We start from the raw sequence: 18,002 nt of genomic DNA on the forward strand, positions 1-18,002 counted from the left end.
GATTTTAAAGTCTCTTTTCATGCAGGCATCATTTCCCCTAGCTGTACTGCTTCCTTTTGCAGAATATCCAAATTAACCAACTAATGGAGCCCTGCCAGTACTAATGCCCAAACTATTAAGGAACAATAACATTCTGCATCAAAGATTATGATGGTAATACCTTCTGAAATACAAACGCAGCCTCTCTCATGGTTAAATACGAAATATCTGAACACCAAGCATTTCTTTAGGAAATACAAAGTTTAGCACTAAAGAGGGAATAATACTGATAAGCACTGACTGCTTATTTATACGTGTGGAAGGTTTGCATGTGTTTAAGAAAAAATTTGGCATCTTTAGCTCTAGTATTTGAACAGTTCTCTGTTTTTCTTACCTTCCTAAAAACTGGACTTCACCCCTGTGATGATGAGGAATGGATTTGTACTTCCCTAAATCTCCCTCTGGTCTTGTTACATTGTATCCAGCATAGTGAACCCTACAATGTAATACAGAAACATCTGTACAAAGAGTATTAAAAGGTGTTCTTACAAGTTACAGCAAAAGTGAAAAATAAGCATCAAATCTTTTAAAGCTAAGTTTTTGCATTCACTGACATTCTCTCCCTAAAAACCAGAACACCCCTAATCCGACAATGAAAAACGCTGCCAAAACCAATAAAGTGTGAAATAATAATAATTTCATATTTATTATTTCCTGCTTTGTTCTTAAAGCACAATAGCAGAAAAATACAAAAATAGTAAGGAAAAAGAGTAAAAACATACAAACTCTTCCTCTAAACCATATCGCTTTATATATAAACTCATGCAGACACTTAGTTTCAACAGGTCAACGGGAACATTTTACTGTTGTTTACTGTGAGCAGTCAGTAATACAGTGAGCACTGTTGTACACTGGTCCTAAGATATGGAAGATACTTAAACTGGTGCTCACTCTACATGCCTGAGGGATGGTATTCCATAATGCTAGCAGCAATAGAGATGTAAATTAAAATTAAAAAGTAACGCACAGAAGACTACAAGGAATGAGACTAAATATGATTAATAGTTATCTGTTGTTATATCCGTTATTTGTTACAAGACCTATCTCTTAAAAGTCTGTTAACTGTCCCCAGGCCAAGAAAAAAAGAACATCACACTTATCCCTTCAAATGGTATGTTCTGATATTTCTAAAGTGAACTCTTTAGAAATGTTAGAATTTGTTCATTTAAAACAAATTTTACAAAAGTAACAACTGAAAGAAAAAACCACCTAATTGCTGTCAAGGGGTGAATACCACAGAACAATGAGAAAGACATAAGCACTGAACCCTCACCTGTTCCAAAGATCATCATCTTCTCCACCCCATCCCCAAAAGGCATTTGGAAACCCATTGATCTTCTTGAATTGTTCCACTGTCAGGCCACTCACACCACCGAAGAACTCATTGTATGGAAGACTGAAAACAAAGGACAAATTCTGTATTATTAGCTGAACTTCGATAGGTAGCCCTCTCTTTGAACAGTACGTTTCAATAAAACAAGAACAACCCCACATTAAGGACATGAGCAAATGCTGAATGTATTCACTACAGGAAACTGGTTCACAGATCGCTGGCATTAATACATACAGAAGTTGAATAAAATGTTTGCAGTAGTGTCTGATTTGCATAAAAGGTACTCTTAGACTGTAGCTCAAATTAGTACCACCACATGAAACAGAAGTCTATCACATATTTCAGATGGCTGATTTAGGTCCAAAGCTGAAGTGTAAAGTGAAGCCCTCAAACTATTTTATTTTGACACTATTCAACTGAGAAAAACCCACTCTTTAATCAACTGAAAATCAGTAATGCATCAACTCAGTAATTCTAATTCATTACTATATTCTACAGAACTGTGAAAATCTGAGAGGAACAGTTTAACAGCATATATTCAATTACAGTGAAATAAATAATTATTTTAAAAACAATTTTCCAGTTTTTAGAAGCTAAACTTTTGAATCAAAAGGCTTTCTAGGCTTTTTTGTCAGTAAGCACACAGTAATTACTAACACAAGTTATTAAGTAATAAGCAGTTGGCCAACACGAACAGCCACTATAGCCAACATAACATACTAAGGCCCGTGCAATGTGATTTCCAGTTCTCAAAACACTTTGTCAATCTAAAAAAAAAAAAAAAGTCTATATTTACTTCCATCAATACTAACTTGCATCATTAACCCGCAAGCTGCTACGGTGAAGTGTGCTCCTCTTTCAGAAACAGCACATAATTTCATCAAATAAAAGCAATTGAACATATTTCTCAGGAGACTCTTCCAAATCTGGAACCTTCAAGGAGTTAGGACTATCTACAAAACGATTTACCATTGCTTAGGACACAATTGCCACACTGAAGGACAAATAACTCCAGAATGCAAGGAGAAAGAAAAAGAAATATAGAGTCATGTAATTTCTGGTCTCTGTGGAAACACAGGATTCAACCAAATCTTAATAGCTTTTGGGGAAGCTTGTTACTGTATATCCCTTTCAACATTTAACTAAAATAACAGGTCTTCTAAACTTCCCCCCAAAAAACACACACTCTCCCCCACCAAAGAAAAAAAAAAAACACAAAAACAACAACAACAACAAAAAATCCCAACCCAAACAAAAAAAAAAACACCACCAGCCCAAAAGCGACCCACCAAACAAAAACAAAAACAATTGGGGTATGATAGTTTATGGAATTATTTGAGTTTTTATTCATTGGTATGTTTGTGTGCACGGTGCACATGCATTTTTTTGCATATACACAGAAATAGATATTTATTTTTATATTTCATACATATGTATTTACATATACATTTATCTGTTTCATAAACATATTTTATAAATATTTATCTGTAGACACTATAAATTTTATAAATGTATACATAAATACATAAAGTATTTTATAAATACATAAAAAGATAGATGAAATTGCTTATATGTTTACATATTTTATGTTTTTAAATATATATAAAGTCTTTAAAGGTTTGACTGCTAACTGGCTGACAACCTGAAGTCCAAAAACTCAGTCATGTTTTCAAATACAGTGCTTTTAATCTGTCAGGTTGACCCAGTTGTCAAGTTGATCAGCTTCACAAATAAAATTTCAGGATGGCAAATACATACATATAGCAAGCAGTAAGCCACAGTTTTTTGTTAAACAATTGGAACAGTGTCATGAGATAGCACAGTGTTAAAAAGCAAGTGAAACATCATTAATGTAAAATGGCAGAAGGAAAGGAGGTACCAAAACTGCAGGACCCACCACATTAATCAAATTTCCACAGAGACCAAATACAAGACACTAAATGGTCTAGCAGTAAGAAAATCATCTGTTTAAAAAGGAGTGCAAATCAGAAATTAATTGTACATTTATGAGTTAAGTAAGAAATTTTTCCTGTGGAATTTTGCTGCAGATTATCTGCTTATCTTTGTTGTCAGCCACTGCAAAGACTTACATAGCCAGAAAAGGTTTCTAATAAGCAAGGTAAGTTTTCCCCACTTGACACACATAGCTATCTGGTTTTTTTTAAAAAAAGATCAACCTCATTGTAACAAGTTCAACACTGAAAATTATAAATAATATCTTCAAATTAGCAACATATCAAATGTAGACACTAAACTTAAATCTTCCTTTCAATAACTAGACATTCATTTATGAAAATAGCATGGTAGGAGACTATTTTATTGGTTTCACCTACTGTACATACTGTCACAAAATTCATACACACTTTAAGAATGTTTCTGGCTCTTTAAGAAGCAACACGAATAGAACTAATTACTTACATGTACATGTATTTGTCGAGCTTTGCTGCAAAATGGCGTGGCATTTCTCCACATCCATAATAATTTCGGTCATTTTCAGGTAAGTGGTCCACATCATGAAATATTATGCAGTCCCAGGCAGCATCCTTCATCGCCTCTTTGAAGCCAACATTAAAGAGCATTGCACGATTAAAAGGTTGTGTACCTGTCTTCAAACAGAAAACAAAGGAGACATTGTAAGAATCAAGAAGAGAGACCAAATGTCAATACTATGAGAAATACATCCTCTACCACACAAAAAAACACATTGACAAAGATGCCTGTTATTCCTCCGGCTAGCACCAACTACACCAACTGTATTTTGTGATTTAAAAAGTCACCATGTTCTCCTCTCTTACACAAAACATAACAGCACTAGCAACTTATAGCACTAGTAACTCTTAAGTATCAAAATATGGGTGATTTGGATTAATACGGCATGACATTACTACTTAAAGAAATACTGATATAAAATAAGAAAGAAACATTAAGTTTTGTTTCTTGTTAAAAGCCAACTACCAAGAAACTTCTGATGCTGTGAAAATGCCTACAATTTTGTTACATATTTATAATTAACCTTATATTAGAACTTACTTCCAGTTTCTTAGAAATTTTAATAAAGTCAGATTAAAATTCTTTTCATTTCCGGTACAATTTAGATCTCGTGCATTTTGAGCAGACAAAGACAATATAAGACCTTTTGATATAGAAATTGAATCCTACGTGCCTTTTTTTTCAGTGACCATTTAGAGGATCTTTTTGTTTTCTGTAAATTTTTCACTATGTCACCTGAAAAGATTGCCTTACATAAACGATGAAAATAAACTCCTCTCATTTCTTTAGGGATCTAGCTATCTACTACGGGCAGCAAGGGTACAAATTCCTTAAGCTACCCATCCAAACTACTTTATTCCTTGATTGCAGCTTGCAGAAACTACCTTTTTTCTTTTTTAAGTCGTTTTTTTTTTCCTCCGTAACAACTCTTCTATGTTTCTACAAAGACCCCTAGCCAAGGTACTAGTTGGTAATCGTATATTATTAATGCGTCCATTATATTTCACATATATTAACTGGAGAGTATACACTTTAATACTTCTGTCTTCAGCTGGATTTCAGTGAGCATGTGATGTAAAACAGCCTTCTGTAAATGACCATTCCAATTCTTATACATAAACCCTTTTTTTTTCCCCCTTGAAAACTTACAAAGACAATAGATTCCAAGAAGCCACATTGTCACCTACAAAATACTAGCCCATATTTAAAGAAAAGCAACATGTATCTGGCCACTGCTTAAACTGGGAATGGAGCTGAGTTTTCCTTTTTCATTCAAAGGATTACAACAGTGGAGTAACAATGTTTAAATTCTGGATTCATCCAAATCTGATAAGAATATCAAATTCCCTTTAGTAAGGAATCTTGTAAAGTCACTTTTCAAGTAAATGCTGTTACCTGTTCAACAACATAGAAGGCAAATTCCAGACGCTGATTCTGCAACATAGGTATCAGATGACGGAAAAAAATTGGAAGATGCTCATGGCGATTCCGAAAAGGAATAAGGATCGCCACCTTCCAAAAAAAAAAAAAAAGTTAAGCTATTGTATTAGCATTTTTAAGTGTTAATGTTTCAATACAGATCAAGTCTCCCACAGCTTACATAGACTTCTCAACTTTTACATTTAAACTGGCTTGGTGCTTTACATTCTCAGTCCTGCTAGGAAAGTGTGTTGCAATTTTGCTTAAAAAATTAAAAAACAAAAACAAAACCTGAGTAAAATATAAATAAGATTTTCCTTTTATGTTCACTTGCTTCTAATTATACTTTAAGCAACATACACATAGGACAAATTTGCAGACATATGATAAAATGTTTAGTAACAGCAGTTAATGAACCTTTAGAAGTTCTTGACAATCCATTTCAAGTTTTTCTTCAAGGTTTAGCCTCTTCTTGAGCAGACAGCATAACACATATACCATAACATGCTACATATTCTGTCAAATACATCGCAGTAAAAGACTGAGTGCTTGCAATGGTAAACTATTCTTATATACCACCTGGAAAAAAAAAACCAAAACAGAAAAGCAGCATCTCACCTTCCATCGTGGCTTACAGTCTTTTGGTTTCCAGTGTCCTCCTGGTTTAATATCTAAATCTTTTGAGAACAGTTGCTGAATTTCATCAAAACTAATTTCACTCATATTGACATCGATAAGGCCTCCTAAACAGAGGGAAAAAAATTTATGCATTAATTTTAATTAAGACAACAGGTCTAATGCCACAAGGAGTATCACAGACAAATAGCATCAGAAGTTTGTATTTACACTTCCTACAGATAAAAAAGAAACAATTTATACTATCCTTTTAATATTCACTTTTTACAGAATGAATTTCAGTATTTTCCAATATAAGAATTCCTTCAATACATCCTATAAGCAAAACACTCATTTCAGAGGACACAGAAGGAGCAAAGTAATTTGAATTCTGTATCCATTCCAGAAAATTAGTCACCTTTCATTTCAAGTACCACTGCTAACAATTCCACACCAGTTGTGCTGCTGAACTGATACTCAAATTCTGAGTGTCTTCCTACATGCAATTCCACAGAACCAGAAAATGCATCATCACTACACTCAACAAAATCCCTCAATTTAAATTCTAGATAATTACGCACATTTCATGTACAGCCTCCATCCATTAATTCACCACTGTCTGCATCAAACCAACCTGTAGCAAGCGGCTGGATTTGAGAATTATCACTGATAGAACTAATTAGCCCAATGGGAAAAGCATTCACAAATGGCTACTGATTAGAAAGGAATTCAGTAAGCTATTGACTAAAGACCATAATATGGCAGCAAAAATATCAGGTTAGTACTTATTATGAGAAAATATTTACACTTAGTTGATAGCTAAATGTTGTCTGTCATTAGCTTATGCATGTGTATGAATTTCAAAACTGGAAATAATGATTCATAGTAAATACTCTATCCTCAAAAGCAGAAGTAGAAGGAGTCAAGAAAATTTGGGTAGAATAGTGTAACACTCACAAACCAGAAGCTCAAGCTGTTCTTCAGCAACTACTATATTAGATCATCAAATAAAAATGTTGCAGTAACTGACAGACACCATAAAATATTCTACTTACTTTTTGTCTAAAAATTTAAGTCTTTTGGTGAGGGTTAGAATTTTAAAATCAATTAAAGAAATCACTCCCATTTTCTCCTCTGTGCCCATACCCAAAAGATCCTATTTGTGTCCAAAAGACTGCTTCATGTTGTAACACTGAATTGACTAGCTACCTAAATCTTTTGGAAAGATTGAAATTTTTGGAGCGTACTGGGAATAACTAGTTTTCAGAAGAAGGCAGAAGATACTACAAGAGGTATTTTAGTTTTGTATATGATTAAATGTAGAACTACTTGTAAATGTAGAAGGTAACTTTTAAAAAAAAGGAAATTGATAGGGAAAAATGTATCAGGAACAGCACAATAAGGAAATCTTCTAAGAGCAGATTTAAACAAACACACATTTATTTATTTATTTAAGAAGAAAAAGGAAACCTGGCAGTTGCTGGAAAAAGACTGTATAAATACACGCTAGAACAAGCTAATCCTACAGATTAGGAGGGAGGGAGAGGGAGAGGGAAGGAGAGAAGCTTAGATGATCATTAAGGTTGTATCTGAAACTCTTCAATAACCAATAACCTGAAAAAGAAATCTTACAAAAAATAGAAACAAGGGCAATCAACAAAGCACTAGTATATAGAGTATAAATTCATAGAAAATATATTTTAAAAAATAAATCACTAAATCAATTTCAACTACCAACAGACAGAGAAGCAACAAGAAACTTTCAGTTTATTTACAGAATCTAATAGGAAAATAAAGATAAATAAAGGTCAATTACTACACCAGAAAAGGAAGCAAACAACATATGATGCAAAGGACTCAGGTGCCTTAGTCTTCTGAGAAAAGTTTAGTTGTGATCAGATGCTCACAGAGTTTAAATTAAAAAAAAAAAAAAAGGAGGAATTATAAAACAGTATTTGTATCAGGCAGGTGCTTCTAACTTGATAGCACATGACGAAATTCTCTCCAGACTGTTTAAAAAGTTGCTATAGTAAACACTGAAATATTGATACTATCAAAAGTACACAGGAGATGGGTGAATAGAAATCACCAGTATCTCCCTGTTATTGGTGGGGGGGCAGGAGAGGCATCTCAGTAAATATCTGGGCTTAGCATTCACTACTGCCATTACTGCCCAGCGTGCTGCAATAAAACATATTTATACAACCTGCAAAAAAAGAGACCTGAGGACGCAGAAAGCATTTTGAAGAACAGAATCAGAAAACAAAGCAATTTCAACAAATCAGATATATACTGAAATCAATAAGTGTGAAATGAATAAAAAAAAAAAGTACAGATTGTTACTGAAGGAGAAATGAAGCATACACACACAAAACAGGAAATACCTGGCTATGCTGCAGTATGCAGAAAGATATTTTGATGGTTTACAATGGATTGCCTATTAATATGAGACAATAAACTGTAATGCAATCACACAAAAATGGCAAATCTCATTCTGGAATACATTAACTGCTGTTATATGAAAGACAGAGAAGGTAATTACTAGTTTCTTTTGTAACCAGGGTTTTAGCCAGTTACGATGCTTCAAAAGGAAATTAAATTAGATAAAGTCTACAGTATAAAAATGAAGAATGAAAAGAGCTTTAAAAATTATGTCGTCTGGAAAGGCTGAAACCACTGGTTTATCTACAAAGGAAGACACCGACAAAAATATAAGTCTTTTCCAAGACCAAATAGTTTGGCACACAGATGGTAACCAACTTTTTTCCAAGCATCAAGAAGAGCAGGGAGAAATCTGACTAACTTGCAGGAGGGGAAAGGAAAAAAAAAAAAAAAAAAAGAGTAAATGCAGGTTGAGTAATAGGTAGAGTATTAGGAGAAGCTGAACTATTCAATTGATGGAATACTAGGATATACTACTTCTGGAGACAGCAGAACTTCCTCCACTGATGACTTTTTTGTTTTTTTAATACAAAATATATTTTTCTAATACCTATTTTAAATGGTTTCAGCACAGTCCACCCCAGTGTACTGTGGTGATCAAACTAGAAGATCCAGATATTTCTTATAGTTTATTAAGTACCAGTTCTTAGATAAACCATGAAGTGACTTGGGTAGACTGCCTAAAAATTTATACATGAGGGTTTTATTACATACAACTGAAAAAACTGAACTGCTTTCTATTTACCTCTCAAGTCAGTATTAAAATTATGCTGATTATGCTCTTTTGTACTGCTTCTATCTTGAAGTAGAGGTGTCTTGCTTATGAATGAGCACAGCAGTGCTCAATCAGTGGGTTATAACCCGAAAAACTGAGTCACATGCAAAAGGCACTAGTTGGTCCTATTTTAAGAGGATATGTACTTGGGATAAAACATCATTTTACCACACTCCTTCCATGATACGAATTTGGCAAGCTGATGTAAAGAGTAGTCATCGACTTCTATAATAACCTTAGATCATTAAGCGCGTTTAAATATACGTGATACAGCAGCTTTCTTCCCTGGCTATCTCAGGACCACCTACAACATTTCATTGCATTAAATCACCTTCAGAGAAGTTCTATTTACATTATAATTAAATACACAAATGGTTCTTTAAAAAGTATACATGACGACCAAAGGGTGAGACATACATCTCTGCTGAACAGTAACTTATCTAGTGAACTATTTTCTATTAAAATTATTATTTCTTTATTAAATTCAGCAGGACAGAATAAGTGCAAAGATATTACTAACAAAAAAGATGGAAAAGAGAGCAGCAATAAGGAGACTTATAGCAAATTCTGGCAGAATTACATATTTTAATTTTTCATTATTTTAATATTTGTCCCCCAAAGTAGCTAAAATATTTACTATTAGAATAATTTAGTTCTATTTGTTTACATGTACAATATTACAGAAAATAATATCCATATGACTTTGAAAGTCAAACCCCGTTTCTGGAGGGAAAGAGATCGAAAGGATATAATCACACTGTGGCTAATTGCTACTTGGCTTAAAACAGTTTTATACATGATTTAAGATCATAAGCAACAGCAACAGATTTATACGTTTGACTATATCTGTATATTTGTATATATCTGTATCTTTACAATGTTTAGCATTCAGAGGCACAAAAAAGAAGCACAGACAACAAGCACTGTTAGTGTACTCTTCACTGGATAAACTTCTCTGTTTATATTTTAAAAAGTTATAATGGAATCTAGATTAGCCTAATAAAATCCACTATTTTTCTTTGAAGAAAAAATGATCAGGAATTCAGTTTGGCTGTCAGCCACATTGTTTGGTACGATATGGATCTGAACTGCTATATTAAATAATTACTTGCTCATGCTGAGTGATAGCCCACAGCTTAAGTCAGGTGTTAGCCTGAAAGACAAGGGGTTAGAACTCTGGAAGGTGTCACAAATATCTTCAAAAACTATTTCAAATTTTCTCTCTTACAAATCAGTAGTTTACTCGTTTGATTTTAAATATAGCATGCTAGCATAACAGACACTGCCAGATACTAATGAACAGTCACTTCTAGTAACGTATTTACACTTATTTAGAAAGTTGTTGATTCTTCTTCTCTAGCTGGTACATTCTGACACCAAATGAGACATTTAAAATTAACTAATTAGTTTTGAGATCTATACTAATGCTACTGTTAGTTCTTCACTCAAAAATATTAAGTCTGTCTACAAAACATTTACCAGAAGTGAAGTAATTCCATGGATTACTGACTCAAGTTATGATTTCTTCCAAATGCAGAGCACAAAAAAACATTTACACTTAATCGTCCCTTGCTTCCTACAGCAACTCTGATAATGTAACAACAATTCCTAACACAGAGAAAAAAGCAGAAAGCAGCATAGCAGTTTCTAAGATGGAACTCTGGTTTCACAGAATCACAGAATGGTAGGGCTTGGAAGGGACCTCTGGAGATCATCTCATCCAAACCCCCTGCTTGAGCAGGCACACCCAGAGCAGGGGGCACAGGAACGTGTCCAGGCAGGTTTTGAATGTCTCCAGGAAAGGAGACTCCACAAGTCTTCGGTCTACAAGTTTTAGCCAAGGGACTGCAATTTTATACAGGTTAAACAAAAACTATCTCTAGTAGCAAACAATCAGTGGTGAAGGTCAAGGTAAAGCAGTCACCACCAGGAGTGATTTGCCTCTTCCTTTTTGTGTTCAAAACTGGTGGTCTCCTACCTAACACTTCTTGGTCTTCAAGGACTGCTTTCTCTACAAGCTGGAGGAGAGCAAACAATGCCCAGAATTTTGTCTGAATCTGAAAAATGGCAAGTTTGCAGGAAAGGGGAATTCACATAAAAATTTACAGTTCTTAACAAGAATTTTTAATATTCCCAAACAAAGCTATTCTTTGTCTACAGAAAGAAGATTAAAAAGTCATGCCAACAGCCTTTCAGCCACATTATTAAATCAGGTTCAGGACACTGAATTACATCAAGGAACTCTTCCAATCTCAATTTGTGTAACTGCTTTAATTGTGCAATACCTGCTTATGAGACCTTCTACATACACTGGGATACTGCTACTTAGAACAGCTGTGATATTACAGGTTTTATAAAAACCCAGCAAACCAAAACAGCAATGGTGACAAAGTATTCAACCCAGTTTCTTATTTCTTTAATAACTTGGGATCTTAAACATCTGAGTTTGAAAGCTTGATTTCAAAACTTCCTGAGGATCACAACTTTTCACTTGTTATGTAAGTACTACATCATTATGGCAGGCTTTTAGCACTTTCTTACCTCCATCAGTTCTCACTTCACTACACCATCTTGTTCAGCTTCCTATATATTGAGGTAACTGTGAGTAGCTGATGAAGATTTGAGAACTAGTTTCTGCCTCATGAATCTTTGTATTAGGAACACCATTTCCAAAAGGAAATTTGTAACTATTGCTCAAAATAAGCAACTCTGAATGGGTACTTTTCACAAAGTTACAGTATTTCTACATATTAATAAAAACATTTAGAATTTAATATGTAGAAAGTAAAATTATTTGTAAATAAAATTTATAACACATTAGGTGATTAGTAAAGAGGACAAAAGTTTTAGTAACACAATAGTTACAGGCAAAATTGTGCTAAGTTTTTTTGTCTGTTCTCAGATGTATTTTATTCATTATTTTCTGCTATATATTTGGACTCCTTACAATTCTGTTTTATATTAAAATAGTTGCACTTTGGTTTACGTACAATCCAATTTACTAAATAAACATTAAGGTCAGTTTAAAACTTACTCATGTAAGGCAGCTTCTCCGGACAAGCCTGGTAAGGAGAGTAAGTGAAGTTTTCTGGAAGATACATTGTTGTTTGAGCAACACAGTCACTAGAATTGCTTCCTTCAGGATAATCTTAAAAAGAGGAATTGATTTTTGTAAAAACCTGTTATCCACTGAATTTGTAGCATATTATCATGTAGGTGAGCGCATTAACTTTGTAAGTAACAAATTCCTAGCAGCATGATTAAAAAAAAACCCAAAACCCACATTTTACTGCACTAAAGGAAAAATAATTAAGATATCTTTGTTACAGGTATGACAAATATTTCCTACTAAAGCACACTGATAAACAATAAGTATTTGGCCTTCACTCCAGTTACAGAGAAGTAGGGTTTGAGCCTACTGATTTCATAATCAAGCTATGTCATTACGGTTTGGCTTTTTCTTTCTTTTCATAAAGGTCTTTTAAAAATAAAATTAAATACGAAATATTCTTACCTGTGCCATTCAGTGTAGTATTTTTGTTAGTGTACAATCTGATCATGTGTCCTATTGTTTTTACATTTTCTCTCAACATTATACCACGAGCTTGAACCATAAAGAGATATGTGTTTGCTGATAAAACAAAAAGCAATTTTGAATTTGAATTAAAATAAGTTATTTCCAAATTACTCTAATATCCATTTATAATGTATTCAGTATTTGTTACTGTGTCTGAATCCATGGCTAGTGAACATTAATCCTTTGCGATGAAGAGCCACAAAGCATGAAACCTAACAGCAACAAAACAAAATAGGATGGATTCATAACCACAGGTCTATATAAAAACCGCAAATTAAAAAAATGTCAATACACAGTTTATATGACACTTTCATTTCTCTTTAACTTACAAAAAGCAACTGGCAGTGCCAAGAAACAATTGAATTTACCAATAAAAAGGTTTTAATATGTAGATACATCTCTCATATATGCATTTACATATATATCATAGAAATACAGGACAAAAAAGGTCTAGAAAATCTTTTAGTCCCATAACATAGTCCCCCATTTTACTCACTAGTTAACACAACTTTCAGTCAAAATGTACTGTTATTCATTCATTTCCAGCTGCTGTTTTGTTAAACAACTGCTATAACCCGCAGCCAATCTCAATGTATTAATGTTTGGTAATTATACGTGAAATATTTATTATAGGCATCAAGGGTGAGTAAATCAACATTTTGAGTAATTAAGCAACTCGCTAATAACAGCAGTATGAAATATTCCTCTGTCTCAGTCTTGCACTCAAAGCCCCAAATCTGATCTCAAGACAATTCTTTGTCCTAAACAGAAGAGAGTAAGTTGGAAAAGAAGCTGCATTTATGCCTTAGCAAGAAAATGTCTGTAGAGGACTCACAGAGCTCAAAGAGTAAAGTAAAAGGAAGGACAAATTCCCTCTGCAGAACAGTTTTTACCCTCGGTAGCAAAGGGGATCAAAGGGATCATCTGTCACTTCACCTACATTAAGCACCTATTTGTCTGGAAGATATTTGGCTCGCTGTAACTAGTAACCCCCCTAACCAAAGAATGCCCTGAGACTTCAGAGGGAAGAACTAAACATACCAGAAAAACAACAGACCTATGTTTAGACCTCTTTCTGATAGCCCATAAATCATTTCATCAGCTGCTTCTTGATCCTTTTTCATCAACACTACAAGCCCCTATTTTCAAAATTCCTAAGAATGATACCACCTTTCTTAATGAAAAAGATCATTGCTTTTTCTTCGACTTACATGTTCACCAGCCTTAGGAATTTCCTTCTGGCTGCTACCAAATCACTTCAGCTGTTAGACAGACAGGTGTCGCTTACTATACACACAGTGACACTGCAGCCAGCGAGCATAGTCTCCAGCACTGAATCCTGGTATGGCTGAGATGAAAGATTTGCCCCAGAAGTCACAAGGAATATTAGAAAAATCTACTAAAACATGTTACTGTTGCAGTCTTAGGAACCTGAACCAGTACAGAACTGAGACTAAGACCTTCAAACAAGTCCACAGAAAGTCAAGAGGGCCATCTAAATGTTCTCAATTCCTATGGGAAACTTTACTGTAGCCGAGATAGTGCAGACATAAACCTTGATCAAACAGATTTTCCTGGCAAAGCATTTTCATTTCCCCTTTGTTGAAGGACAACTTCCTTCTTCTAACAAAAAGGAGAAAAATTAGAACACACACCCCAGACCTTTGTGAGAGACAGAGCTAGAAAAGACATTTCTCTCAAAAGCAGGCATCATGAAAGACAAAATTAAAAAAAAAAAAAAGAAAACAAACCACCACCCTGTCATAGTCTGCTGCCACCTTGGCCTAAGTATTCAAGAGCTGCTCTTGCTAACAGGAAGATCTAGCCTTGCCATGTTTTCATCAAGCTATTCTTGTAGTCTACCCCAACCCAACATGTCCTCTTTGTGGCTGATCTGATTGTCAACTCACCACCCAGCTCTACCGAAACACATAAACACAATGAAACATCTTCCTTTCTTTGCACACTGTCCCAGCACCAGGGTCTTCAGCACAATCATAGTTACAGGGAGTACAGACCTGACCAGTATACTCCACTGCCATTCAACAGATGCTTAGGTAGTAGCAACTGCTTGAGTAGCCAATAAATTACTTCAGAAGCTAAAAGCATCAGGCAAAAAACAAAGATATTAATTTAGTCCTAAAAATAAATTTCATCTACTGGCACAGGCTTGTTGGCAAAGACCTGTGAAAAAGACTACAGTCCACATGACACATCAACCAGCAGTGACAGCAACAAAGTATTCAAGACAATCCACAATGGCCAGAAGCATAACAGAGAAATACATCTTTTCTGCTAGTGTGGTGAGGGAACACGACTGACAGCATAACACTGAGGGCTAGAGTTTCATGACTTCATAGCAATCCTCTTTTCAGCTACCATTGGTACTTTAATACTGGTCATCTTCCTGAGCTTGGCATGGGTTTCCACAAATCTTACCTATGCTGTCATAAATAGGATCCTTGACATACTTGGGTGCCCCTCGAGTGCCTGTGTGCTAATCCACGCAATATGGAGAATAAACATGATGACGTAGAATCATAGAATCATTAAGGTTGGAAAAGACCTCTAGGGCTCATGTTCAGCCAGCTGTCGACCAGCACCCCCAGACCCTTCTCTGCTGGGCCGCTTGCCAGCCACTCTTCTCCAAGCCTGTAGCATTGCGCGGGGTTGTGACCCAAATGCAGGACCCAGCACTTGGCCTTGTTCAACCTCATACAATTGGCCTTGGCCCATCGATCCAGCCTGTCCAGATCCCTCTATAGACCCTCAAGCAGATCAACACTCCTGCCCAACTTGGTGTCATCTGCAAACTTACTGAGGGTGCACTCGATCCCCTCATCCAGATCATTGATAAAGATATTAAACAAGACTGGCCCCAAAACTGAGCCCTGGGGAACTCTGCTTGTGACCAGTCACCAGCTGGATTTAGCTCTGTTCACCACAACTCTCTGGGCTCGGCCATCCAGCCATTTTTCACCCAGTGAAGAGTACACCCATCCAAGCCATGAGCCACCAGCTTCTCTAGGAGGATGCTGTGGGACTTAAGAGATCTGTGTGCAGTTCCAGGGCTATGATCTTTTTGGGATCATAGAGACATGATGGGATGGCTCCCATGACTGCAATGTTGGAATGGAGGGATACAGGCTGGTTTGGGAGGACAGGAAGGAAAGACGAGGAAGGAGATTCACCCTCTATGGTGAGACAGTCAGAACAGCTGAGTTTATGGATCTCTGCCTGGGGATGCAAGAGGAGCCAACTGGTATTTTTAGGGTTAGGATTAAAGATGACTTTATAGAGGGTGTCTGCTATAGGCCACCTGATCAGGAAGAGGATCATGCCCTCTACAAACATACATGAAAACAGCTTCACATTCACAGGCCCTGGTCCTCATGGGGGGCTTCAACCATGTCGATTACCTCATCCAAGCTCAAGAGAGCTCCATCCCAATGAAGAAGTCGTCAGACAAAAATGCCAGGAGGCCAGCATGGATGAACAAGGAGCCCACCAGACAAACTCAAACCAAAAAGGAAGCATACTGAAGGCAGAAGCAAGGACAGGTAGCCTGGGAGAAATACAGAAACATTGCCTGAGCACCCAGGGAAAGAGTCAGGAAAGCTAAAGCCCAAATGGAAATTAATCCAGCCAAGGATGTCAAAGACAACAAGAATGGTTTCTATAAATACATAGATGAGAAAAGAAAGACTAGGGTAAATGTGGGCCCATTGCACAAGACGCAGACCTGGAAACACAGGACGTGGAAAAGGCTGCAGTACTGAATGTACCTTTGCCTCAATCTTTACTAGCAAAACCAGCCTTCAGGAATCCCAGGTCCAAGACCAGGAGAAAATGGTGGAACAAGGAAGATGTACCCTTGGTGGAAAAGGATGAGGTCAGGGAATACTTAAGCAAATTGGGCATATATAAGTCTGTGAACCTTGTTCTGATTTCAGCAAGGATAGAGTTAATTTTCTTCCTACTAGCTGGTATAGCGCTGTGTTTTGGATTTAATATGAGAATAATGTTGATATCACACTGAAGTTTTAGTTGTTGCTAAGTAGTGCTTACACTAGTCAAGGACTTCTCAGCTTCTCATGCTCCACCAGCCAACTGAGAAGGCTGGAGATGCACAAGAAGTTGGGAGGGGGGAAAAGCGAGGACAGATGACCCAAACTCACCAAAGGGGTATTGCATACCATATGACATCATGCCCAGTACATAAACTAGGGGAAAGCCAGCCGGGTCAGGGGCACTGCTCAGGGACAGGCTGGGCACTGGCCTCTTGGTGGTGAGCGATTTTTTTTAATCTGCATCACTTGTCTGTCTTGGCTTTTATTTCTCTTTTTGTTATTTTCCTTTTCATTACAGTTTATTACTATTATATTTTATTTCAATTATTAAACTGTTCTTATCTCAACCCTTAAGTGTTCTCACTTTTACTCTTCCAAATCTCTCCCCCATCCCACTGGGGGGTGGGGGAACAAGTAAGTGGCTGTCTGGTGCTTAGTTGCCAGCTGGGGTCAAAGCACGACAGCCCTGATGGGATGCACCCACAAGTGCTGACAGAGTTGGCAGATGTCATTGCAAGGGCACCCTTGATAATCTTGATCAATTATGGTGACTTGGAGAAATGCCCAAGGACTGGAGAAAAGCAAATGTCACTCCTATCTTCAAGAGTGTAGAAGTCACTTTCTAGCTCAAACAGAATCCAATACATAGCATTAGCAGCAAGGCTTGCTAAAGCCTTAGGCAGCCAGCTGTGAACTTTTGCCTAGATATGCTGACCTTCTATTGAATGTTTACATCGCTACATGAAGGAAGGCCCCAACACTGGTGCAAACCAGACAGATTAGAGAGCCACAACCATCAGCAGAAACTGCATCCATGAAGATAACAAAAGGAATGGCCCATCTGGAAAGAGAGAAAGGACCCAACGAGGAACAAGACAACTCCAGACCCAAATATTGATATTGGACCAAAATCAATGCGTGTGGGGAGGAGAACTTAGATTTTTAAGGGCATAATTGCCCAGGGATTTCTTTGTTTGGGATCCCTCTGCTGAGGCAGCCAGCTCAAGCTGTTTGTTTGGGGTTTTGTCTGGTTTTGTTTTGGGTTTTTTTTTATTTGTTTGTTTGTTTTTCAACCGCTGTACCACTCAATAAATTAATTCGGTCTACATCATATTGGAGCCTCTGCTTCAGGGAAACCTAGGGTTCTGCCTGAGGGGAGAGAAAGCACCCAAGAGTGAGTGTGTGTGAACGAGGAGTCAAAAAGGGGCACCTGTCAGCTCAGTGGAGCTGCCCGCTATGAAG

General features: G+C 36.4%; 1 protein-coding gene across 2 annotated transcripts in view; it reads right to left on the reverse strand.

Moving 5' to 3' along the window:
* B4GALT6 (beta-1,4-galactosyltransferase 6) overlaps positions 1–18,002 on the reverse strand; it is a 35,201-nt gene that overhangs the window by 4,424 nt on the left and 12,775 nt on the right. For both annotated transcript variants that reach the window (XM_075084921.1, XM_075084923.1), the window contains 7 exons: positions 12,628–12,744; positions 12,148–12,261; positions 5,900–6,024; positions 5,258–5,374; positions 3,791–3,978; positions 1,313–1,435; positions 374–475 (listed from right to left, as the gene is read on the reverse strand). In XM_075084921.1, the coding sequence (XP_074941022.1) occupies positions 374–475; positions 1,313–1,435; positions 3,791–3,978; positions 5,258–5,374; positions 5,900–6,024; positions 12,148–12,261; positions 12,628–12,744 (886 nt within the window). The remainder of the gene's footprint in view (positions 1–373; positions 476–1,312; positions 1,436–3,790; positions 3,979–5,257; positions 5,375–5,899; positions 6,025–12,147; positions 12,262–12,627; positions 12,745–18,002) is intronic.

The sequence above is a fragment of the Phalacrocorax aristotelis genome, chromosome 2, assembly GCF_949628215.1.
Source record: "Phalacrocorax aristotelis chromosome 2, bGulAri2.1, whole genome shotgun sequence".
NCBI lineage: Eukaryota > Metazoa > Chordata > Aves > Suliformes > Phalacrocoracidae > Phalacrocorax > Phalacrocorax aristotelis.